A 26,741-nucleotide genomic window follows, 5' to 3' on the forward strand; every position below is an offset into this window, starting at 1 on the left:
AAAATGTCAAATTCATGCAGTTTATCCTCAGCCTAACAATTCATGAACTACACATGAAAAGAGGCATTATGTACAAATTATGCTTAGCCAACGGTAATTAATAAGTGCCAACTTCTGAGTGTTTAGTGAGAATCTAGAGGAGCACTTGAGTAAATGAAAAACCAGTGCTTCAGATGAAAACACCCGAGAGGAAAAAAAAATTAAGAAACATGTGCATGACTAATTTTACTAGACAAAGAGCAAGAACTCACCCTCTTCTGCAGGTAGTTCTGAAATGTTGGAAAGAGCATGTGCACCAATGGATTAGAAGGTGGTCCATAACAAAAACTGCACCACACTTTTTGCAATACACTACAACAACATGTCAAAAACTTTTCAGATGGTCTTTTGCCATTTGCTAACATGTCACAGCAGCAATGATAAACAAAACTGTGTAGATGGCCAAAGAAGTGTACACTCATTTGTCATACTCTGTTATGAGACATCTGTGACAAGGAAAAAAGCAGGCCGTAGAGTACTCACAGCCCTGTATTCCATAACAATGCAAGCGAGGCACATTGCTTGAAGCTTAACAGGAATGGGTTCAGTGCAACAACTACGAAATGTAAACGACACAGACTGCCACTCACTCATTGTCCCTCTCAGAAACAAGTAACATGTGCACAGTCATGTTTGCAGCATCTAGAGAGCCTCACAGCATGCTTTCTGAGATCACCGAGATCAGACAATGCAATTATGTACAAGCAATTTTTTCTTTCTTCTCTCCACTTAAAACTGAACCTTTGATCTACAAATGTTGGAAAATGAAAACCAACAAAGTTTTATTTATAGTACTCTAATAAAGAAAAATACATTAAGTGGCACCAAATAACTGGCTTCTACGATGAGAAACAAAAGGTTTATTAGATTAAGGAGCTGCTTGAAGAATGAACCTAAATTTTACGTAATGTAGGAAAAGGACGAGACAGTGCTGGCTTGCACTATAAAAGAAAAGGGAAAAACCGCAACGCTGATAGCTTCTGTGCCCACAATTAAAGCTGTGAATCGGTTATGCACAACATCCCCCTTAAGATATGACTGCAGACTTAAACAACAACCCCTCCAGTAGCTCTATTCTTGAGAGTAGATTAAGACTACACAGCAAATTCAAAAGTTCGTTACCTGAGCCTACTTTCTGAAGCCAATTCATTGGGCCACAAAAAAAAAAAAAAAAAGGGGGGGGGAGATGGGGGGGGGGGGCCTTAACACCTTCACTCATGCCTCCCAGCTTTGCTTATAGAAAAAACACACTAATGGAAATTGAACTGGATCTCAGAAAAGCATGCCTGCAACGAGCAGTGTGGTTTGTGGGTGTTTAGTGTGTACGTGCCGCAGCCACCTAGGAAGCGCTTTCCTCCCACAACATCCCCCACCAAAAATGTTGCGACGAGGTGCACATGCAAGTGTGCGCAAATGTGTGTGGTCAAGTGTGCAATCCGTTGAGCCCGTCATCGCACTTACGCAGCTTCTCAATATGGCCAGCCTCCGGACGCCACCGAAGTCAGCCCGCAAGCGAAGAGGAAGCATTTTAGGAAATATGCGCCACACATCACACAGTGTTGCCTCTGGCATACTGAATGTGTCACGTGATTTGAACCAAGCTTCAAAAAAAAAAAAAAAAAAAAAAAAAAAAAAAAGAACCGGTGCACACCTTATGCAATTGAGGCTGATGGCATATTGGTGGCAGTTGTCCTGATCCTTGTATTTTTTTTCTTTAAAGAATTGAACTTGGCTTATCGGCCAAATTCAATTGTGCCAATTTAGGCAACAAGTTTGATGGTAAAAGTTGTAGAGCGTATTAAGAATCACTGAATGGAATTTTTTCCAGAACTTTATCTTTCACGTGCTCCTTTCTAAGAAAGCCCGCGAAATAGGGAAAAAAAGACGTCACTGACATCTGGTTTGTAGTGCTCTCAACTGTGTTCTCAAAGAATGAATCCCACATGCCTGTCATAAAAGAAGCTTCAATTATCGCACTAGCAACATTGAAAATACTATTTAAGATGTGCAAATGTCCTGCCAAGTGGAGTTTTGTCTACACCGACACCAAAGCAACAGGTGAATGCTTTTTTAAAATATGCTAGACAATTTAAGGAACTATGATACCTCCAAGGAGTTGTTTGAAAGGTTTTACTGTTAACACATATTACTCAAAGGCAAGTGCTGCCAATCCATGTTGCCACATTTAATTGCAAGGATACCACTAAATGAACATTCATGATCTGGTAACATTGTAAGTCCACTACAAATTAGCTAAAAGGACACTGCAGTTAGACACTGCTAAAATCTGCTAAATGTAGAGGAAAATCTGCTAAAACGACTGCACGGCAGCCGTCACTGCTAACCATAATGGCACATTCTTGTGTCACTAAGGTACTGGCTGCCTGCACTTTATGCTTCACCATGGTAACATATAACCCTCAGAATATCAGCAAAAAAGCAAGCAATTTAACAGCTGTACACTTTTGAAGCCTCACCGTATGCATGAGAAAGAAGGTCAAATTAAATACAATACAAGCAAACACAAGCTGGAACTGGTGTTTCAGTCGGGATTCCGAGATGACGCCACACGACATGCAAGTGCACCTGCTTCAATTTAACCTCGACATTCCTGGCCTCACATTTCTGCAGCGAGGCTGACACTTTCCCATTGAAGTACCTCGGGGAAGCGACCTCTCGGATTAGCGCTAAGACATTTATAGGTGATGCAAGTTGCTGCATAGTTGCCTGATGAGGACGAACCAGAAGATTGCAGAACTTGTTCTCAGGCTTGCTTGTTCATACTCAAAGCAAGAAACATAGCGTTAACACCTTGGATGCAAGAAAGATAAGAAAGGTAGCAGTTCGCCCATCATTCTTGCATCCATCATGTTAAGGCTACAGTTATTGCTTTAAGAACAAGAACACGGCTGGACAAATGCCGCAGTCATGAACCGGCCAGCTAACGTCCTTCCAATTTGCTTTGAACAGCCTTTCCAATTTCCTGAACTCAGTACAGTCCTCATTCATAAATGAAAGGACACAGTAATAAAACAAAAATACAACAGGTTTCAATGGTGGATTGAATCCGGTATAATGTGTTTCGAGGTTGACAGTTTGAATTAACATTAGATTGCCTCGTCAGCTTCAAACTGTACTTTAGAGTGTCACAGACATACGACCCCTTTCTGTGGTCAGCTGCATCCACTGGGAAAGTTCTAGCCTGCCTGGCAAAAAATGATGACACGTCACAAAAGGTGTGTCCTTCTAGACCAATACCCACCAGTCAAACTTCAATGCGATGAGCCCCATGTGGCTAATAATGAATAGTCACGTGCAGCATGGCCTCCAAAACTGGTAGCCAACATGCCATCTCCGAGGCCACGTTGCATGCAACCCCAACCTATGGACTTTGCCCAGCCGATATAAAAGGTGCCACGTGTGATGTGACTCCGTGGTCAACTGCCTGCTTTAAACGGCCTTTGGGGGCAAGATTGCTAAGGTTATTTTAAAGAAACTTGCTCACAAGTTTGCCAGCTATCTTCTTCTGTTACAATAACCCTAAATGGACACTTCATTTCATTCATTGTTCCTTGCTAAGCCAAGATGCCCTAGGCTGCTCTGTCATAATTTGTGCAGCACTTCTGAAAGAACCACAAAAAGAGAGAGAGGAGGCAACAAGCTCACCGTTGGGACCATACTTGTCCTGTAGCTTTTTGACCTGGGACTCACTGAGGCCCTGATCAGGGTCTGTGCCAAAGTAGTCCAGCACCTCCTTGGTGGTCTTGGTGTGTGCCAGCTCCATGGTGCCCGCTCCTCCTCAGCCGGGCCCCGCTGCTCAAGTGCTGGCCTCTAGTGGCTGCTGCTGCTGCCCGCCCGTCCGCGGCCCCCTCTGCTGTCAATGCTGCGGGAAACAGAATAGGACGCACATCAGCATAACCCACGACAATGTGCACCAACACACTAGAACACCTCATAAGGCCCACTGGTACACCTTTCAGTAATAGACACACCACATGAACAAATGTGAGGGCTAATTGGACAAGGGTGTAGTCCTGTGCACATGTCCTTGCATTCATTCACACAGTGTTCCTGTTAGCGGAGGTGCACCAACAACACACAAACAAAATGCACACAAAATAGACGATAACATCTACCCTTGCACCCAAAAGTTTATCCATTACTCTCCAGCATAGACACAAGTTAACCATTTCGTTCACTGATCACTGCTTTGAAAACGCTATTAACATTGCTCTTATGTTGAGTTTTACTGCATGTAGTGGTCCCAATTCAGAGGCAGCCACAATGGCGCACCTTTCAACCTGAACCAGCTATAAGCTGTGGTGAAACCTTGCAAGGGAATTTCGTGCACCTGGATAAACCATACCAGAGAGTAGCTGCTTGATTTCAACATACGTACACACATATCGGCACGTATCTTGTGTGAAGCAACACGCACGCACTTCCAGGCTGGACAATAAGTTCACGTAACACTCAGTCTGCTATAAGGCGCGTATAACTCAGTCCCTCAGCGACTAAAGCAGTTCAGACTGGCGGCGCCAGCCCTCGCGAGCTTCGTCCAAAAGGAACACGCAATATGCGTGCAGCAGTACGATCATTGACGACGCGCGGCAACCACCTCGTCGTGCCGTATCACGAGAACTTCGCTTCGTTTTCGCCTGTTGCTTCACTGTCGCGCGATGACTCCCAAGAACTCTCCCAACTTTGTACCCCGGTTCGCCGCGACAGCAATTTCTGGACCCGTTACCTACGCCACCAAGCCTGTCATTTCGCGGGCAATCTGGGAAACGAGCGCTCTGCGAATGCGCAAAAGCACAACAGGCCGTCAGTTGAAAAGGGACAGACAGTAACGGTTACGGACGGCCTACTGCAGTGCGCTCGCGACGGGACAAATCGCATCAGGCAACTTCCTCATTGACGTCGCAAAAAACCATTGTCTCTGTCGAAGAAAAGGCCGTGAGCTGTTTTGTCTCGTACGCTACCTCCCATGTCGCGCGATCGGGCCCCGTTCAGGAAAGTAAACAATTGCTCGATCGCGGTTCCTTCTTTCGCCGTGGCCAGTCTCGGCCATGAAAACGCAATAGGCTGCGCTTCCAGAAATATCCGCCTATCTTATTCGCCATCCCGTTTCTTTGGCGCATGACCAACGTAGCACGAGCAGGTCCCAAGCGCGGCTTTTAATTAAATGCCCTCGCACGGACGACGTCAGCGCATGCGTCACACGGAGGTCGCGTAAATGCGAGGAAGCGCTTTCTTCTTTTTTGTCGCCACACACCTCTCGGCTTTCAAGTTTCCTTCCCTTTATGTTTCATTTTTCTTTCTCACGGCCGACCCGACGGTCGGCCTCTCTTGCCGGTCAGGTTCGGGTGAACGAACTGCACACACCACGAAGGAACGACGATTTCTAACCACGCGGCTGGCCTGGGTTGGCTACCAGCGACGTGCTGCAACCAACACCGCAGAGAGAGAGAGAGAGCTCTACGAAAGACTGTCGAAATGTCGCGCAAGCGACTAGCACACTGCTGCGCTCGAACGCCCGACGAAAATCGCGTGCGGCGGCGTTTCGGTGAGGCCGATCAAGCATTTTGCTCACATGCTGACAACCGAGCGGTAAAAAAAACGAGGGGGGAGGAAGAGAAAACCCCCAGCATGAGCGAGTAGTCACGCGACGACACACCGTGGCGAAATATTGACGACTTGGGAACAGCGCTCGTAATCCCGTAGGATCCGAGGCTTGCCCATCTCGGTCGCGAGAATTCAGCTTTGCTTTCTGCCAGCGCTCGCACAATCAGGCACAAGAAGCAAGCGCACAGCCAACGCACGAACGAACATGACGACCTGCATGCAAATACGTGGATTCTCGTCACAGGCAGCAAAAGTATTCGTAGCGCTCTCGCAATGTTCACGGTGCGACGCGCAGCTCGCTATAAAAGAACCTAGGTGCTTTCGTAGTTTCGATGCCTATCGAGTTGTAGCTCGCTTTTTTATGGACCCTACACACTCTGAACTACGTTTTTTGCGTAGAAGCGAACGTTTTACAGGGGCGCAAAGAGCGGTGATAGTGGGGGCATGGCAATACAAAAAAAAAAAAAGTCCTCCGAACGGGGGGAGCCCCATGCACAGCGTTTTAGGCCTAGACAATTCATCCGCAAGTGCCGGCTTCGCACCATTCAAGGTTTCGGCAACGACGGTGGGTTAAACGCGGCCTCGAACAGCTCAGAAACAATCGAAAACGTTCACCGAATCGACGCGCGTCTCATAAGAATTCTCGTACGTACCATCGTACCATTTAAAGGCTGTAGTGAGTCCTGCGCAAGTTTCCGTGGCGCGGTGCAGATGACAGGCGAACACACTCAACAAAGTTCATGTGGATTACGGCCATTGGACGTGGCGTCACCACGTGGACGCCGGAACTTCCTCTCTGCGGGCTATGACGAAAAACACGTCACGTCCGGGCATTTATGGCACGTGGTCTTGCGTTGCGCCGCTAGCGCCGCTGGTTGCGCTGCGAAGTCGCGCTCGCTCGCTGGAGCTCTCGGCCGCGTTCTCCTTCGCTCCTTTTTTATTTGCCTGGGGTTGGGGGCTGGGGGTTGTTTCGTTTCTTTTATCTCTCGCTTTTAGTGCGGTTTGCTCTACGCTTTTGTATCTTTGTTCGATCGTCGGAGAGCGCGCGCTCTGCAGTCTGTGGGAGCGGTGGAACTCGTTGCTTTAGTGGATGGAGGACATCCGCTCGCTAGAAACGCAGCCGCGCTCTATCAGCCGCGTCGTGTCGAAGTTTTCTTTTTGTTAATCGTTTCCCCGTTACGCATCATTTTTTTTACGGCGTAAGCCCCGTCCGATTGTCCGTTCGCCGATGTGTTGCGCAGAATGCACAGGGGCCTGACGTCGCGCGACGCGGCCGCTGCTGCAGATGTTCCCTCTCACGTTTCGAAACGCCGAGGTCGCGGACTCGCAGGCATCATCGCTGACTGATTGGTTGTCAGGCTTCGGTAAAGCAAGAACGGCACCCTGCAGAGCGCGCGTTGGTGCTTGCATTGCGGCACAACTGATAACGTGCGCTTCATTTAAGGGTTTATGAGTGTCTTTTATTCCTCCTTATCTCACTCTGACAGTATAGCGTACATTTTTGTGCCTATTGGGGTCGGGAAATTTTAGCCTAGAAAAAGAAATAGGCAGTAACAAAACCGGCCCTAAGCCTCAGCGAGCACACATCCCCACGAACGCATCTTTTTACGTATCTCGTCACTTCCATTCTCTGACATGTAAATTTATAGGCTACTATCATATCTTTTTTCTAGACTTAGTTTTATAACTTTAACGCCGGCGACAATAAAGGGGTTGGCGCAGGCCTCCATCCTTTTTCTCATTATTTTCTTACAATATCCTTTCTTCTTCACTGAATAAAATGAAAAGTTAAGCCACGTAGCATTCTGAGAATAACTTGTGCAGGCCACCGGGAAGGGGCCTGAGTTGCATCTTCTTAACTCTCGTTTAAGCCCGGAAAGAGTGCATCCTCGACCAAGGCAATCAGATACTCTCAAACAATGTAAATACATTCTATTGTGGGAAAAAAAATATGGAGAAAACATGTCGAGTCCAAAACGCGTAGATATCAACGCCGACCACCAAACGGGACAGGAAAGAAAACTTCTTTCACGCCTACTTCGTTCTCTCACAAAATTGTATCTCTGGGCAATATAGCGGTCGTATGTTCTTAAGGTAGCGTAAAATTTTACCTTATATCTGAGCGGTTCATCGCCAGCGAATCCGTAGCTCATATGCGTTCTTCCACATGTCCTCTCTCTCTCCTCCCCGCATTTGATCAACAGCTTGCAAATTCATCGCCGCTCAGAGATCAGTGTTCACTCCGAACCAGACTGCGCGGTACTCGTTCTAGTAAGGCGCATGGCTTCGGCGCGCACGTGTTTTCTGAACGCGGTGAGTTCAAGAGAAAAAGAAAGTTCAAACATCCACAGTCGCCTGTTGTAAATGTCACTCTGTCTGAACTCCGCCTAGCGATCACAATCTCGTCACCACCTCCCATAAGTGGCCACATACGCTATCTTATTATACGTCATCCCCCCCCCCCCCCCCCGAAGTTTTTCTCACTTGTACGTCTATGAAGTCTTGCGGGGAGTCGCATGCTTCGTGGATCCACGAACGATCGCGTGTCGAGAAATGCGCGATGCGTTAAAGCAAATGAAAATAATGATAAAAAAAAAGCTATGGAGAGAGAGAGAGAGCGAGAGGGAGGGAACACGTGAGTCACCCACACGGCACTCCGCCTGTACACGCGGACTCCGCCTGTGGCTTCACTTCTCACGCAACAGAGTTACGGAATGTACGTATTACTGCGTCTCGCGGGAACTAAAAAAAGTTGGTTACGGTGGCTCGCATCAGATACAGCGTGCAGTGCAGGTTCTGTGTCGCGTACAAAGTGCAGTCAACGTATGCGACCGGAGTATGTCCACAGGTGCTCCTGATGGGTCACTGTTCGAAGCATGCCTCTCTAACTGCGGGGGCGCTCAGTTTATTGATTGATCGGTTGACTAAATTAAGGAAAATAATCGGGCTTTTACGTACCAAAGCCACGGTCTGACTACGAGGCACGCCGTAACTATCGGGGATTGCGCGACAATTTTGACCACCTGCGGACATCTTTAACGTGCACGTAAATCTAAGTACACAAGCGTTTTTTGCATTAGACCCGTCCCGTCCAAATGCGGCCGAGACCGGGACACGAACACACGGCCTCGTTGCTCACTGCATCGCCGCGGCATAAAAAAGAACCGCAGGTAGCCAAAATTTATCCGGAGCTCTCTACTATACGTCATCACTCGACGGCGCCCGATCAATATCAACCAAACAACAAATCAGTCAATCAATGGAGCAATCAATCAATAGATCAAACGTATCGATCTCCTTCTGGATCGCGCGACGCTTGGTCCAGACGCGGATTTATGCTCGACCTGGTATACCTTTTATTTCTTTTTTTTTTTTTTCACGCGCTCAGTTCGTTCGTCACGTCACTTTATGCCGCTTATTTCACGTTGTTCTCAGAATGTGTATCTTTGTCGTTTGCTTAACTGCTGCGCACTGTACCTGTCGGCACATTTATGTGAACCCCTTAACTTAGCTGTCTGTCACACCAGAAATGATCAACGTTACATCAGAACCACCGCTACCACGATCAGCTCTCGCTGTGACCGCGAACACGGGACTCTTGCATGTTCAGCTTGACAATGCATGTGCTGCAGCGGGTGTCCTCGAAGAAGCTTACAATTCTGGCGCCATACGGGTGACCAGAATTGCGATATAACATAACGGGAACATTAAGCAAAAAGAAGAAGAAAAAAACCGACGTTGCACGACCGTCACATTGCTTGCGGAAGACACGAGAGACAAGCAACTTGAAGCATATGTGTGTATAGTATAGATAGAAGCAGGCTCCGAGCTGCGACGTTATACGCCTGCTGGCTGACAGCCAATACAACCAGAGGGCGATGCCGGCATGCAGCGGTTCATCTTTTCATCACGGCGTGCTCTGCAACAGAAACATCTGCTCTGTATAACGCGACTGACGTCACAGCCGCTAACTTTGCGTCATCAGTAGAAGGCGCTACGTGGGTTATGTCCTCGGTTGGCTTGGGAAAGTCTCTCCGTTTCCCTTCCGTGTTGCCAGGAGCTCAATAACTACGGGAACCGCGAAGCTTTCTTCGAGCCTCTACCGTAAATGTCGTCACTGCGTCTCACTCTCATGGTACCAACCGCGGCATCAGGGTGGGAATTGGAAAAAAGTTCGCGCATTCTTTTCTAAGGTAGTAGGAAGCATCATTCGTAGCCGAGGTACGGTGTTGAGGAATCAGGATCAATCAATCAATCAATCAATCAATCAATCAATCAATCAATCAATCAATCAATCAATCAATCAATCAACTGCTACAACGAGGCTGACACAACACAAGCAGAGCCGTGTCCATATGTATACAGGGAAGTACACGAGAAAGGAGCTCTGTGACTAGAAGGCTTTTCCCTTATTACTACAGCGTCAAGTCTGCAGCGTCATCTAATAGTTATTAAAATCATCCACTGGTTTTACTGGCTCGTTTCTAGGCGCAGACTGACAAAAATGGGGAAGTCACCGTGTGCAAACAATAAAGTTTGTCAGGAAAGAACGATTACATGCGAGGCTGCAGGTTGTGAAGGGGGAAATATGCGCGTGTCTGGGAGAATCTTTGGGAAACGTATATAGATTCGCGTGGTGACAGCCTCCTAATAGGACGCGGGCAACGCCATAAATCTACATTGTAATCGAACGTATATTTAGCCCGTCGCCCTACCTTTCCCAGCGCGGAATCATCCCGCTTGCGCAACGCGTGCGCCGAACTCGACGCACGAGAGGACAGACAGGCTGTGCACACACGGGTGAGAGTAGCTTAGTGAAGCAGTTGCGACACCTGTCGCGCGCTTTCACACGCACTCGCTAGGTGGCAGCGCGTACGCGAGCTCGGTAAAGAGCTCGGCCGCGAGTGCCGTAAAAGTGCTCGCTAAATGTCGCCGTCGCCTGCCGCCGCCGCAACAAATCGAGCTCGTATACGAGCGTGCTGGCTTCGGAGCTTCACAGACAATAGCGATCTAACGAGGTCCTTCTCCACGCCCGGAAGAAGGGAGCTATAAATATAAACGGCCGTGCGGAAGCTGCGCCCTTCCGTAGAACCGCGGACGAGCTGAACAAAACAAAAGAGGAGGAAAAAAAAAAGGAAAAAAGGGAGAAACACTAAAGTGGTCCCATCGCAGCGGCGGTTAGGTTAGGCGGGTGTAGTAGGTGCTTCACCGCTCACGCTCCGCGAACTCAGCAACTTCGTGCCGCGCAACTTAAGCTACTGGTCGCGTCAGCCAATCTCATGCGCGAACAGACTGCGCCCGCGTCTTAAAGGAAAGAAGACGGTCTCGTACTACATTGCACGCCGTTAACACTTCCGTGATCCATCCACTCGGTCGCAGCGCCGCACGTAGTAGAATAATCGGCGAACAACGGGGCCTGCCTGAAATCTGGTTCTCTCCCTGATTCTGCGTTGTAGCCTTCACTGTACTGCACGCAGTTCGTGAGGCGCAGTATGCAGCTTGGCGCCAGAAGAACTTGCGGAGGAAACCCTAATTACGCAAGCAGAAGCCCGCCGCCGTTAGCCTGCCGCAAAATGGGAGAGGGATGGGAAGTCGAGGTGTACTCTTGTAGTATCTTTCGAGGCTTCGGAGTTAAAAGGAAAAAAAAATATGCGAGGGGAAAAAAAAAGAAAGGCAACAGCTAGCGTCACGTCATTTTGAAGGGTATAACGACAGAAAGTTCCTTCTCTGACACTCGTGACCACCAAAGCGTGAATGAAAAGAAAAGAAGAAAACGAACAGGTCGACTACGGTGTTTGGAAGTGTAGAGGTATCTGTTGTGGAAGAGAGGGAGAGAGATAAATAAACGAAGTGGAAGTGGTCAGAAGGGGAACTGCAGCAGAACAGGAGGAAGAGGAGAAGAAAAAGGAGAAAAAGTAGAAAAAACTATTTATTCGTAATTCGGATGCACAAACTGAAATTGATGAATGCATTGGAAAGTTCGCGGTGCCAGAGCGCAGACCTCAATTTCAAGTTAAATTCGTATAAACGAAGAAGGAAATCGGCTTTACCGCGGAATCCCTTTTTGCTCCGGGGAGTAGGTGGCTTTGGGAGTACACGCAAGTGTAAGAAACAAGCAGGAAGCACCCGCAACTGAGACGTCGGTATTTGCAACTTGGCGAACGCTTCGCCCGCGCAATTTCTTCGCTCGTCTCGCTTACGATGCATCGCTGCCGATCGGCACAGCTTCCGCGCAGTCTCGAAGTCTCGAAGCTCTAGACGCTTCCATTCGCGCCCTGCTTTCCATCAGCACCGAGTTATGCGTCCGTCGGTATTGGTGCAGCGAAACTACGCTTTTCTTGACCGCCTTATATGTGCCCCCTTTCACTCGCTTCCGAACTTCTAATGGCTCGTCTGGAATTAACGACCCCGCCGAGGCCGCTAATGGCTGCGAATATGCGGCGTCTTTTTTTTTTTTCTTTATTTGGTTTGCTCCATCGCCGCGTGAGAAACGGCGAGTACTGGGTCGTTCCGCCGAATAAAGCGGCCTGCTGCGTTTGAAGTGCGCAAGTGCATATACACGCTTTCTTCGAAGCGGACGGTGGGCTATATGACGAAGTTTTTTGACCAAGGAGGTTCACGTGGCCTTCTATCCCACATTTTTGGCTGCTGTAGGTGTTCAGGAGCAAGTGCATCGGCTCCAGATGCAATGACAACGACCACTGATATATATATATATATATATATATATATATATATATATATATATATATATATATATATATATATATATATATATATATATATATATGTGAGTGGTCGTATGGTGGTACCGGTCTGAGAGCGGTGACCACGTCCTACACAGTTCACCATCTCGGGGACATATTCATCGGAAGGTGCACTTCAGGCGATATAAATTTCGGTGAGCGCCTATTGGCTGTTTAAGCGCTACATACGTCACGCGAGAGCGATAGTATTGCAGAGTGTGATCGTTCGAGAATAAGTCCCCTGGCTTCCTCAGTAAGAAACAAACAAAAACAAAAGAAAGTTGCGAGAATAAAGGACGAAAACGTAAGAGGGGAGAGTGAAGAAAATAGTGAGTGAATGAGTGAGTGAGTGAGTGAGTGAGTGATAGGAGCGCGACGGCTCGCGCGCTCTCGTGTCTCTGCAGTGAGTGTCAGTTGGACGGACAGGGAGGCAGAGCGAGAGACACGTTGGGAGGAGAATGCAGTGCACCGCCCGCCGCTGTGTGTGTGTGTTTTTTTTTTTCTTTCTTTTTTCGACAGGACTTCCGGAAATTCTTCCTCCGACTTCTTGGCACGGGCGCTGCAACACGCGTTACACATATATAGCCGGCCCCGTTTTGTTCTGCTGCGAGGTCCGCTCTAACCGGGACATTTTTGTTCGTTTCTTTTTCTTTTTCACGAATGAAAAAGAAAAGAAGGAAAGAAGGGGAACAGAGAGAAAGAGAGATAGAGATAAAAAATAATTTTTTTTTGCGCTAGATGAAAAGCAAACGTCGCTTATTTCCGGCATTTTACGTCTGGTCGTTGCATTCCCGAACAGAAGCGGAGTCGGGCGGGTGGCCCAGCACGTTCTCGGAGCAAACAACGCTATCAGAACGGGCCGCCGACACAGAACAAGAAGGCGCATGACCGCTATTATGTACGCTGGGCCGTGATCTTGTAGCGGCGCCTTCGCACTCGATTTTATGCCGCTCTTTATCATCCACCGCTCGCGGCCGGAAGATGCCACTGATAACGCTGGCGGAGCGTCGCTATGGCCACCGAGGAAGTTTGCGAAGGGGAATGGTGTCGTCGCGGCCCTGGACACTCCGACAAGATACCAGCCCCAAATTTAGCCTTTCGAACGACGAAAGCAGAAGCGAATGCCGCCGAACCCCGTTAGGTTAGGCTGTCCAGCTAGTGCTAGTTAGTGAAGGCACATAAGCGACTGTGGTCGGGCGGAAGAACCCGCGGTAGTCAAGATTAATCGGGAGACTCCAACTAAACGTATAACCTTTGAATTCTGTCCAACCACCGCATTATCCACTTGTGTTCGTTGTAATATACTTATTTATGTTGCGTTACAATCACAGCTTCGTATCCTTTATTTACCCGCCGTGGTTGCTCAGTGGCTATGGTGTTGGGCTGCTGAGCACGAGGTCGCGGGATCGAATCCCGGCCACGGCGGCCGCATTTCGATGGGGGCGAAATGCGAAAACACCCGTGTGCTTAGATTTAGGTGCACGTTAAAGAACCCCAGGAGGTCAAAATTTCCGGAGTCCTCCACTACGGCGTGCCTCATAATCAGAAAGTGGTTTTGGCACGTAAAACGCCAAATATTATTATTATCCTTTATTTCTGCGTCATTCCGCAGATTGATAAACGCGTGGTGCAACTGTTATTAATTAAAGAACGGCGACGCGTTGGGGGCGACGCGTGACATCGAGGCCTTCCTCAGGGCACTATACGTAAGTTAAAACTTCTCAAAAGAAGTATGCATTTGCCACTTGAAAAATAAGTTCCCCGTATACCACAAGAATATACCATATATTCAATACTTGATAGGATATGGTGCATTTCACACTACTAATACATTATTCGCTTAATTAATTCGGCTACCAATAATCACACAAATGACGCGCCGACGGTAAATACGAGAACAACAAAAAAATGAAATTATCTCCTCATCTCCGTCGTCTCGCAGACACGGCCACAAGTCGGATGCTGTTGCCAAATAGCCTTTGAGGCAGAAGCGAGCACAAAAATTCACCGTATAATGCCATTACTTCACCTTAATTTTCTCTGTGTGCGGGTGTGGGTTCTCTTGCATCAAGTTTTACGATTGTTGACGCAGGACGCCAGTTGGCTACCAAACGCGAGCGCTGCGATCGAGTTTGGAAGAAAATGACGGCAATAAATTACAGAAACAGTCGGCCACGAAAGTTTACGGGACACACAAACATTTCCGTTCTGTTGAGGCACGGTGCTTCTAATTTAATGGTTCACTTCGTAGATCATAAGATATATACAACAGATTGAAACATTCTTTTTTTTTTTTTGAGGAGGGGGGGGGGTAGGCTATGTATCTGCAGGCCTTGCGGGAATTCATCTCACTCTCTCTCTCTTGCAAACACAGTGACCCGCAAACTTTTCTTGGCCGATTGTACACAGCGAAAGCAATGCATCTGGGCAACAGCTCCATGCAAGAGCAGTGTCGACGGACACGTCAGCGTACGCACACAGCAAAGGGCGAGCCTCACTCGGGGCGCCATTTGCGGCACAAAGAACGAGCCCGCGGTCGACATTCGAAGGCCCGCCTGACAGCACCTTTGCATGGCGGGCAGTGCTTCTAAACTGTTAAAGCGCGATGCCCGCGCGAGAGCGCACGTACGTAACTCCGAGTTGACCGTTTAAGAGGAAGCTTTAGCTCGGGCCCAACTCCGACGCGGCCTATTCAAATACATGTAAAAACGCAAAAACGTTTTTCTGAGATAACCCCTGGACCGATTTTAATGAAATTTGTTGCATTTGAGAGGGCAAGTGAAATTCTAGTGACTGTTGGTCGTGGAATTTCTATTTAGGTCCTGAATATTGTTAAAAAGATTTTCAAAAATTCGGAAGTTCGAAAAAAATAGAAGCACGAAGTTTACAAATTCATAACACTGCATCAAAAGCAGATATCGCGGTTCTGTAAACGAGATACATCAGGTCATTGAAAGCGGACAAATTCTATACGTCATTTTATATCTTACGTGAATTTGTTACGTTGTTTACATTGGGTTCTGCAAAACATATATTTCCATTTTACTATATTTTTTGACATTCATGTGTAACATATCAATTTTGTCCGCTTTAGATGTACTATTACATGCAGTTCACGGAATTGTATTATCAATTTTCGTTGCTGAGTTACAGAGTTGTAAACGTGATAGTTTCGTTTTCTGAAAATTTTCAATTTTTGCCAATTTTTAATAAAAAATTGACGACCTAAATAAAAAATCCGAAACCAACAGTCACTAGATTTTAAGTTTTTCTTTTAAATGCAACAAACCTCGTCAAATTTGGTACAGTGGTTGCCGAGAAAAACGAATTCTGCTTTTACATGTATTTAGACAGGAGCACCCGAGCTAAAGCTTCCTCTTAATAACTAATGCCCCGGTAACTAATGACCCTGTAACTAATGCCCCTGTGACAAGAGCACGCTTTTTGACCTTAACCGAAGTAGATCTATTAACCGAAGCATATAACCTATTAGCGCGACCCGAAGCGCGAGGTATGAATAGCGTGGCAAGGTCAGCGGGCTAGAAAAGGACGCGCATCATCGCTCTATCAGCATCGAGTTCGATGTGTAGCGACTAAAGCGTCTTTGTGACAACGGTGTTCGAAGAGAGCAAAGTGTAGTACTGTTGATCTGCGTGATACAAAAAAGATTGCCACGGTGACTTCTTTTTATTACTCTTTTATGTGTTACCCCTACCAATATACTTTTGTTCTCTGCCATAATGCGCATATATATGTCGCAAGATATCCTTTCAGACTTCTAATATGACATTTTTTAGAGCGCAGCTCTTTGGCGTCCGTTCCTGGGTTTTCGCGTCGTCGTCGGCGTTGTCGTCGGCCTCGTAACCAGCTCCGCCCCCCTTTCATCCCCCCAGCGCTAGCAGCGACCGACTGATACCGCTGGATGCCGCTGACGCCGCTAGAGAGTCAAGATAACGTGACTGCATAGAACAACGTCGCCGCCATGCAGAAAGAGGAGGAAAGGGTCCCCCCCCCTGTTCTTGTGTGGCGGATAGGGTGCTCTTCAGTTGCCGACGCGCCGGTTATTTCACGTAGGCCCCGGCACGTCGACGAATACGTGACCACCTTCCCACGGCTAGACCTGGTTCTTAGCGCTGCGGAAGCGAGGGTATCATATTGTTTGTGTCGGCATCGGCGGCGTTGTCCCTGAAACCAACTCCGCAGCTGGGGTTGACTCACTATCGGCGTCAGCGGCATCAGTCAGTCGCTGCTATCTCTTCCCTCCTCCCTTTATCGTGTTGTCCGCTTGCTGCGCGCGCTTCTGCCCCCATCGTTTGCCGCTGGGTGTACACGCCGCCCCCCTCCCCCCTCTTCCTGCGAGTCTCCGGTTGTCAAAGCGCCGGCTCGAACTTAATTCCTTTCTTCGCTCCTCCTCCAATGCAACCCCTGTGCGGTGGCAATCAGAGAGCCAGATCGGTGGCGGCGGATCTGTATATGTGCACCGCCCGAGCCGAAATTGCCGCTGCCGTTCGCCCTGTGCGGTGGCAATCAGAGAGCCAGATCGGTGGCGGCGGATCTGTAATGTGCACCGCCCGAGCCGAAATTGCCGCTGCCGTTCGCCACTGCGAAATTATCTGCCAGTTCTTTCTGAGCCATGAGCGAGACGACCGATGGAAGTCCTCCGTCTGCTGCTGCTGCTGCTGCTGCTGCTAAACGAGCTGCCAGAGCAGAGGCCCAGCGCCGTCGCCGTCAGAATCCAGAGGTGCGTGCCGCCGAAGCAGAAGAACATCCCGTTCCTCTCGCTCGTAACGCGTCCCACGGCTGTGACAACCTCGCGAGGCACTTGTATAGATCTCGTCTTTGAGAATCAAGCATTGGTGTACCAAGTCGAACAAATATCAGTCTATTTCTCCGACCACAAAGCTTCCTTCATGACTGTCAAGAACTGTTAGTGGAGTCTTTGTTAAAGGAATACGTGTGAAAAATAAAAAAAAAATTCTGTGATAGCGCATACATGTGTTGCTCGATTTCTTTGCCTCAATCTATCCAAAAGGTGAAACAGCTTATTTGCTGCGCTCAAATTTCGCATTAGGAAGTAACGTAATCGTCGGTAATTTTTTCTTTTTTTTTGTTGCAGTTAGCACATTTCAAGGAGGCATACTTATACATTCGTCCTCCTGTTTCATGTCATAACGTTTCTTGCAGTTTAACGGTTTCTTTCGTTTTCTTTTTTTCTGCGATAGCCCCTTTCACCGTATATTTAACTTATCTTCCATGGTGAGATTGTGCCGCTGTCTTGGGACAATAACGATTCACAATTCAACTCCTACCCCAACAGCGAACACAAAACCTGGGGCGATGTCTCGGTGTCGGATCACAAAGACTAATTAAGCCACGCATTTATGATTTTCGGCATTGGCCATTAACCGATGTGCATAGCGCGGACGTGCCCTAACTTCAGTGGCGATACGAACTGAACATTCAAACGATCGAGAGCCCGCCCGCTCACTTCTCGTAGGAGCCAATCTCTTCGGCAGCAAATGTGACGTCACAGGCTGTCGCATGCACGTCGCACGCGCGCCGCTAATTCTTTTTTAATTTTCTTTTTATCCTTCTCTCTCTCACCTATCGCATACCCTTACCCCTCGCCCAGTACAGGGCAGCCAACCGGAGATTATCTCTGGTTAACCTCCCTGTCTTTCTTTTGACTTTTTCTCTCTCTATCTCTCTTCAGCCAAAGCCTCCTAGATAACACACGGCCGGTGCATTCCGATCCATGACGTCATGGTACCTGGCCCGACTGCCCAAAAATCTAATGGGCATTCTCCCGAGTAAGCCGCGTTGATTTTTTACGCCACCGCTTTCGTCACGCCGGGCTCGGCAACAAAAATTTCGGTCCAAGTAGTACGACGCCATGAAGCAAAGTACACAGGCCCGCTATCTAGGAGGCGTTGCTACATCGAGCAAATATCCTGGAGCAACTCGAACGACTCGGGGATTCCTCTGAAACGGATGTCGCGCGTAAAGTCGCGCCTCCAGAAATGTGCTACACGGCAACGAAAGAAAAGAAAGAAAGAAAGAAAGGAAAGAAAAGGAGATATTTGTCACGACACACCTGTCACGATGGACCGTAGGCTCCGACATATGGGAGAAAGAAACGGACGAGTGTGCCTTGTGGGCGCTGGTGGAAGCAACGCGAGAGAACCTCTGTTTGGTAGAGGGTAGCTCACCTCATCGCATCACTGCCTTGCAACATCTCGTTTGCTCCTATCTTTGCCGCTAGTGAATCCTTAATATATATATATATATATATATATATATATATATATATATATATATATATATATATATATATATATATATTGAGAGCATGGCGACAGGCTCTCAGCACGCGCGAAACGCGTGTGCGTAAAGAAACAATCCAGTATAGGTCGCATGCGACTACGCGCCATAGTGTATAGCAACAACGCACATCCAAATGTACAACAATGTTAGCGACAAGTTTCCAGAAAGTTTTGCCAGGTTACAACAGAGTCCAACTGTCATAACGGTCGTCCAACGAATTGATTTGTTCTGACGAACGTACTTCGTTCCTTCTAAACACCGGCCCTTCACTGATGGAACCGAGTGGTGTAGTAAATGACGAAAGACCGATGTTCACGCGCGAGCCGCCCGCTGGACAGTTACGGCGATTTCAGCAGGCCCTCTCCACTTATCAATCAATCAATCAATCAATCAATCAATCAATCAATCAATCAATCAATCAATCAATCAATCAATCAATCAATCAATCAATCAATCAATCAATCAATCAATCAATCAATCAATCAATCTCTTGAGCCAGAAGAAGAAGAGAGGATAAGCAAGGCTGCAGTGTGCTAAGCAGGAGTAGCCATGACGGGCAGAACGCTCTCCGCAAAGAGGAGTTGCCGCACAAAGATGCGCGCGCAGAACGCCATCGGAAGGCGACGGAAGGAAGCAGCGGAGCTGATGCAGAAATGACTCGCACGAGAAGAAGGCCCGCGCGCGCGCGAAGCCTCTCGCAGCCGCCGCAAAAGCGTCGACGAGACCGCTCGACCGAGACAGCCTTGGCATTTCAAATGCCAGCGGCGGCGGCGTCGAAAGCGCGCCGCGGCAGCCGCCTTTTCGACACGCGCGCACCCCTCTCGCGGTTCGAAACTGCGGCGGAACGACGCGCGCTGTTGCAGTCGAGACCTCTACGGGACCTGTGACGCTGCAGGGAGGAGATGGATGGGATAATGCGGAGAGGAGAAAGAAGATAACACGAGGAAAGCTACCAGTGTAGAATGCCGCATTTCCTTCGCTGAAGATAGATAGATAGATAGATAGATAGATAGATAGATAGATAGATAGATAGATAGATAGATAGATAGATAGATAGATCACGTATAGAAAGGCAGGAAGGTTAACACGGTGGCTAGCCAGATGTAGTTCTGGTTGTCTACCATGTATAAAGTTCAATCCCAGCCCATTGAGTCACAAATTTTGATGAACTTTCGATAAATGTGTGAAATAGTAAAAAAAGCACATAACGAAAAACAAGACAACGAAAATCAGAGAAGGCTGCTCTTCCAGCCCAGCACTGGTTGCGCGCTGCCGCACGCATGCTATGTCGGCTTATACAGGCATGCTTGCAGCGAGTGTGCCCCCTTTTCCTCCCTCCCCCCCCCATCCCGCGAAACGCAACGCGCCGGAGAAAAAAAGAGAGAGAATCGTCCTCGTTTTTTACGGCCACCCTGAACCGCGTTCTTCTTCTGCTCGCCCTGCTTACGCATCTGTCTCTCCGCAGAGCAGGCGCAAACAGTCCGCTATTTATGCTTCGACGTCGTCCCACGGAATGCGCTCGAAAACGACCGGGCGGCCGCTCGAAACGTGTGAGAGCAGGCGTCTTGCTTCCTCTCACGCTGTGCTGGAGCCGTCGTTTTCCGAGTTTAACGTTCGGCCATTGAGAGAGCAAGCGAGCGAGCGAGCGAGAGAGAGAGAGAGAGAGAGAGAGAGAGAGAGAGAGAAATTGTAGTCTTGTTCCGTGGCGCTACCATAGCGTGAATGACGAACTTGCGGCGTGTTATGGGAGGCTTCGGATGACTGTATAGTGCCCGAGCACGCGAAACGAAGAAAATTCACGGACAGCCAAAAAGAGCTTTAGTTTGTCTGTGCCCTTTGTATGCGTAAGCCCTCAAGTTCCGCATTTGCATCGCTAAAGAAAAAAAGAAAAAGAAAGACATCTTCGAGTGCAGTAAGGCTAGTCCGCATTCGATGCTATTTGAAATAAGGAAAACATCTAAAACTTCACGAGTACGTACCACTGCTGTGCAAGTATAGAACACTGCAGTAATCGGTTTAACGGGTGCATGAAAAATTACTGTAATGCAGTACAAAGGTAAAACAGTACAGCAGCGTGAAACGTATGCCTATGTTTCCACTTCCTTTCTTTCTATGTGGGGAAGAGCAAAAGGGGAGGGGGTAGGCGCCGGCAGAGACGTATATTTCAGGTCCCGCTACGCATACATACCGCACGATTCCATGTTCCGCGCGGAATCCATTGTGCGACCGGCCATGCCAATTCATGAGGAATCAGCAAGACTTTAACGCGTTTCGTCGGTTTCCAACCGTGGGAGGAAGAGTCTTTCCGACGCGTCGCAAGACCTATGGGAAGCCCTGTTGTCAGTGGAGTCAGCGGGCTTACCGGCACACCCGGTGTGGCTGTACGGCTTGTCAACACCCCTTCTCCCCCTCCCGCTCTTCTCTTTCTACTCCCTCAGATTTCTTAACATTAAATTTTGTATAGTGAATGTGAAGTAATTTCCTATTCCATTCCTATTCCTGCCTCTACTATGGCAGTTATTTCCGTAAAAAAAAAAAGACAAAAAAGGGAGACAATGGCAGCAATTTGACATGTAACATTTCGTATAGGCGTTCTAGAAATTGTGGCGCTAAGCAGTGCAAACTCTGAGCCCACAGTTAGCAGCTAAAATATGATACATAAAAACCACACAGACTAAACAAATGCCCTGCACGATAGAAACAATGCTTAGAGCAAAGTATGATTATTCCTTACGACCGGAAACAGTTACCCGCCCTAGACTGGTTTGTGCGGCGTAGCCGCGGACGCAGGAACGTCGAATGAAAGGTGCTTACCCGTAGAGTGGGTTCGAACTTTCGCTTCGAGGTTGAATGCTTATTCTGCGGGAGACGTGAGATGACGGCACAGCGCACATTTACAAGAAAGTCGAAACACGACACAGAGCAGCAACACAAGTGTGCAGGTCCTTCTATGCACCGACGCGGTGGGTCAGCTTTCGCTTCTCTGGGAGGCAGCGGTGACGTATACCTCGCTAGAGGCTTCACCTAAACTCGACCTAAACGCTTCACACAAACGCGGCGGCGTCATGTTTGAGGAGATGGCGGAGGGGGATCTTTTCGTCCGCTCGCTTACTCTTCGACACATGGCTGCCTGTCGGACCTCCAGGCACGTACTGCAGACGAAACGGCCAGCGGTCTCATGTTATGCAATTGGACCGCGCGCCTCGAGCATCCAGACGACGCCAACGCGCGGAAAACACTGTGGCTTGCTGCAGGGAGGAAGCTATGCTCTCAGTCGCAGTTTTCTTTTTTCTATTTAGCTCGGCTTTCACGCTGCAGATTTTACATGTGCTTCCACGCCGTAGTTTTCCGCTCCGATTTCACGTCACCGCCGTACAGCGCAGAGTAAATGGAACGTCTGTTCGTAAGGAGCGAAAAACAAAATATCAACAAAGGTGGACCGCGATAGTCAAAACGGATCTCGTATGCGTCCGCGTGTCTTCGGCGCATTTTGGCGCGGCACTTTCGGGTAGTTTTTATCTTTTGTGAGCTACGAACAATTCAAACTGTTGTTTTCCTTGCGTCTTTATTGCCGAAATGAGCGTTTGCTGCAGTTTCAGGCATTGAATGCAGCACTGACTAGCACTGCTGCATGACACTTTGCACTAACACTGACTAGCACTAACACTTTACTTCGTATATTTCGGTAGGAGTTCAATAATTACGCCTATCTTATAAAAAAAGAAAGAGAAAACATGGATAAATTATATTCAGTCGTCCATCACGCAGACGTCGCTAATCATGTTTAAATATTTTCTTTATACATTAGCGTACTTTAACAGCCCGCCGTTCATACCTTTGGGAAGAATACAGTACCCATTTTCCAGAGCTTCAGTATATACAATACACAATCTTCGAGCTTTCCGGCCTTCAAGCCATCTCTGCGCACAACGTTGAGCGTCATGTGTGCACAATTTTCTTTTAGCGACAGAAAGAGCAAACAGAAAGAGACCATGAATTTGGCGGTCAGCCCCGCTTCGTCGGATTTGTAATCTCTATTGCCCCCGATGGCTTTTGTTTGTCATAAGCAGCCCAGCAGAGTGTTTCTTTTTTTAAACTCAAAAGCCACGCATGCTCGTCGCTTATCATGTGACATTGCTGACGTCATCGAGGATCACTCAACGTGTACGAGTGCCTGAAAGCTTACCCAACGCACGCTGTTTCGTCAGCCCTTCTCTGCTTCAAGCCCATTCTCCTCACAGGCCCATTCAGCTGGCCCGGGCGCATTCTCATTCGGCTTCGAGCCGCGGGAAACACAAAGCCTCGAGTGCCTACCTCAGCCCAGTCGTGGCTACCTCAGCCCAGTCGCTGCTCAGCAAGCTGCACACGCGGCTATCCGCCTATACCATGGTAAGCAAGTACGATCTAGCTTCCTCAGATCTAGCTGCTCGAACGTGTTCGATAAGGTGGGCACTGCGGAATACTGTCGGGTTGTGCGGAGAAACATCGTCAAAAGGAGAACGTGAGGAAGTCGTAGTAAATTGGGCTGGGTTGCTTTTGTGCACAGCAGACACAAGTTCCACAGTGATGAGGACGGTGTCGATATTAAGAGCAAGAGGTAAAATCGAGGGAAGATGACAGATGCTGTTTCGCGTGACTGCACCGTCTGCAGCCTCGCCGCTAAAGCGTTTGTTACGGGGTCCGTGGTTCGAATCTCAGCTGGGAGGAAATGTCCCTTTGGTCACGTCTTGTTAAGAATAAACAATGAAAATGCCTGAAAGACTACATGGCGCACTACAGACGCCACAAGTCAGTATCTCGGTGCTAAAAAAAAAAGGAAAAGAAACAGTTCGGCATTCACTTTCTCAGCATATAATCGATGAAAGCGTTCATCGTCCCCCCCCCCCCCCCAAAAAAAAAAAAAGGAAATAACAAAAAAAAGGGAGCAGAAGCACGGAGAAAGAAGGAACAAACGGCTCGGAATGACCTTGACTCTACATGGCGGCACTCCGCGCACTGTGCAGTAAACGGGAATGCGGAGACGCTGGAAGAAACGAGACCGGCGAAGCGAGGAGAAAGAAAATAATAACGGAAAGAAGAAATGCTCTCGCCAACAATGCCATCAGGGCGGACAGATACCGGCAGTAGTATTTCGCTGGCGAAGCGAGCGAGCGAGAGAGAGAGAGAGAGAGAGAGAGAGAGAGAGAGAGAGAGAGAGCTGCGAAAGGCGAGCCTCGGAAGCACGCGATCGAATCGGAGTGCAGCAAACCGCGTTCGCCGCCGTAAAGCCGGCGAGAACAAATGGGCCGTGCGCGGCGAATCTCTTCATCTCGCACCGCAAATGGGATTCGGACCCGGTGGCGAACGCTCCGCGATAGATTTGAGCGGCACACAGAGAAGACGGCAGGAGGATGGGGGAGGCTAACATCAGGCGTAGCTTCTGTCAGCGTGATGCGCTGCACAACAAGCACCCAGGGCATGCACCGTGGGTACGCGGGTGCCCCCTATTCTCGTCTTTGCACGAGAATAGGGGGTCAGATAGTTGTGCTAGCCCATCCGTGCGCGTTAGCGTGCTCCTGGTGTATTACGTGGCAAAGCACGATGCGATTATGATGGCGCGCAGTAGTGGGAGACTCCGGATTAATTTTGACCACTTCTGGTTCTTTAACGCGCACCTAATGCAGAGTGCACGAGCGTTCCTGAATTCTGCTCCCCTATCAGGATGCGGTCGCCGCGGTCGAGATCGAAGCCACGACCTCGCATTAACAACGCATAGCCATCCAGATAACGCGTGGCGGGCAGTGTGCGCAACCAACACAGAGAAAAAAGGTGACTCCCTCCCTCCTCCCCTTGGTGCTTGTGCGCGTGTGTTTGTGGCTGCGCGTGTGTCTGCAGAAGTATATATGTGTGAGCTGGTGTGCTAGCACATATGTCTGAGCTAGTATGCGTAACACACAGGGAAAATACTGCTGTGTGTGTGTGCGTGCGTGTGCGTGTGTGCGTGTGTGCGTGCGTGTGTGTGTGTGTGTGTGTGTGTGTGTGTGTGTGTGTGTGTGTGTGTGTGTGTGTGTGTGTGTGTGTGTGTGCAAGCTTAAACGTGAACTATAGAGTCGCACAGTATGTCGCACGCGTTGCCATTTTTTGTGCTCACGTTAACAGTGTTTCTGCTTCTGTACAAGTTTGTGCGTGAGCTAGTGTCTTAACGCAAACGCGCGCATCAATAGCGCGTACGACAAACACACACGTCATGCAGCCAGGCTCTCAGTTCGTATGTGCGTGTGTGTTTACGATGTGCAGCTGTAAAGACGTATGCGACAGCTAGTGTGCTATCACGTATGTGTGTGTTAGTGTGCGCGCAGTGCGCTATATAATGCGTTCGTGTCGTACTTGCGTCTGTACCGCGATGTATGTATCCTCCCCCCTCCCCCCTAACTACCTTAAAGCAAGATCTCACGCTTATTGCTGCTTCCTTTTCGCTCAGATTTCGCAGTAATATAGCCTTTCTTTGGTCCTCATCGTTGAATGTAACACGTGATTATACAACGCAGTACATAAACAATGAAACACCGTGCACTGTATGCGCGCGGCGAGCATGCGTTCGAAGAGCGATGTTTGCGGCGCGTGGTGTATACGAGTCACACGCGTGTGTTTGTTTATAGGGTGCGAGCTATGTACATTAGCTTGTGTCGCAATCTTTATAAGCGCGTGACCTCTGCGCGTGTGCATTTATGAGCGTGCGTGCGTTCCCCACTCAGGCACACAGATTATGAGGTATATATATATACACGAGAACGCCGAGGCCAGAATTAATGGTCTGCATATATACAGACATATACACGGAGCTGCCGCCGCGACCACATAGGTCGACCTAACGATGCTGCGAGATTAGAAAACGCGCGAAATATGTGTACGGGGAAGATGAATGAAACGAGGAAAGGAAGGAAAGAAGAAACATGACGGCAACACGGAAAGCCGCCGCGCGTTGCAGATCCCAAAGAAACCACCAGTTCATCTATATACATTTATGGGGTTTCAGGTACGCGTGCCGCGTGACAGAACAGACTTACTACTACGTGCCTGGTGGGGGGAGGGGGAGGGGGAGGGGGAGGAGGTATGGGGGAATCGCCCTAGTCCGTGTACACGTATATGCACGCATTTTCGGTTTGCGAGATCTCGTGCGCCACGTTTTCTTTTTTCTATTTTCTTTTTCTCCTTGAATCGATGTTTACACTAGCCCGTAATGAGCTACCCAAATCAGTAGGATTAAGCCCCGGTTTGCGCCCGTTGCTGCAGTTTCTTACGTCCGGCATAAGCTAATCATGCAAACGTGGGATCTTCTCCTGTAGATACAACCACTAATGATTCAGTAATAGCTTTTCTTTCTTCTTTTCTGCCGAGGATTAAATGTGAACGAAACCTATAATTGGGGCCAGCCGGTGTTTCCGACGTAAGACGACTGACGCAGAAGGAGCACCGTCAACGCCTGCTCGATGTGCATCTTGCAGTGAATTTAAACGTGTAGCAGGGACCATATAATGACAAAGATGGTCGGTCCTCTGCTGACTGGAAGCGTGAGTGCGACAAAAATAAACGCAGATACGCAGGAGGCGCGAGAAAACGAACGAAGGCAAATTGAATGCGAGCCTGCCGAAAGGGAATTTAAAAAGAATAATAGAAATACCCGGATGATCATTGAAACGACTGCGAACAATGGGAAGGCATTTCTACAATACCTTCTGTGCCCCTCGTAAGGCGCTCGAAAGACCCATACAGGATTCTTAAGATTATGTGTCGTACAGCCTATGTTTAGAGACTGGACAAAGAAGGGGAACACAATACAAGGCTCATCGTGATTCAGATTTTTTTTTGTCTGTAAATTTAGACTAAATTATGTCAGGATTCAACTAGCTCAGACGAAACCGTTGTTGACGTATAATTAGGATGCGACTGTTCCGCCAGCCATACGCGGTTCATACCAATGGAACCAGCGCGGCAGCTTATGTAGTCGATATAGTATGCCGTAATGAC

The 26,741-nt window shown here is 48.5% G+C and overlaps 1 protein-coding gene across 8 annotated transcripts in view; it reads right to left on the minus strand.

Moving 5' to 3' along the window:
• SERCA (ATPase sarcoplasmic/endoplasmic reticulum Ca2+ transporting SERCA) overlaps positions 1 to 26,741 on the minus strand; it is a 148,364-nt gene that overhangs the window by 36,277 nt on the left and 85,346 nt on the right. For 5 of the 8 annotated variants that reach the window (XM_075685934.1, XM_075685937.1, XM_075685940.1 and 2 more), the window contains 2 exons: positions 3,706 to 3,922; positions 252 to 269 (listed from right to left, as the gene is read on the minus strand). In XM_075685934.1, coding sequence (XP_075542049.1) covers positions 252 to 269; positions 3,706 to 3,823 — 136 coding nt within the window. In that variant the 5' untranslated portion in view covers positions 3,824 to 3,922. Of the gene's footprint in view, positions 1 to 251; positions 270 to 3,705; positions 3,923 to 6,317; positions 6,470 to 7,775; positions 7,901 to 26,741 lie in introns of those variants that run through there. The other 3 variants (XM_075685936.1, XM_075685933.1, XM_075685935.1) reach the window with 3 other exon arrangements.

The sequence above is a fragment of the Dermacentor variabilis genome, chromosome 3, assembly GCF_050947875.1.
Source record: "Dermacentor variabilis isolate Ectoservices chromosome 3, ASM5094787v1, whole genome shotgun sequence".
Lineage (NCBI taxonomy): Eukaryota > Metazoa > Arthropoda > Arachnida > Ixodida > Ixodidae > Dermacentor > Dermacentor variabilis.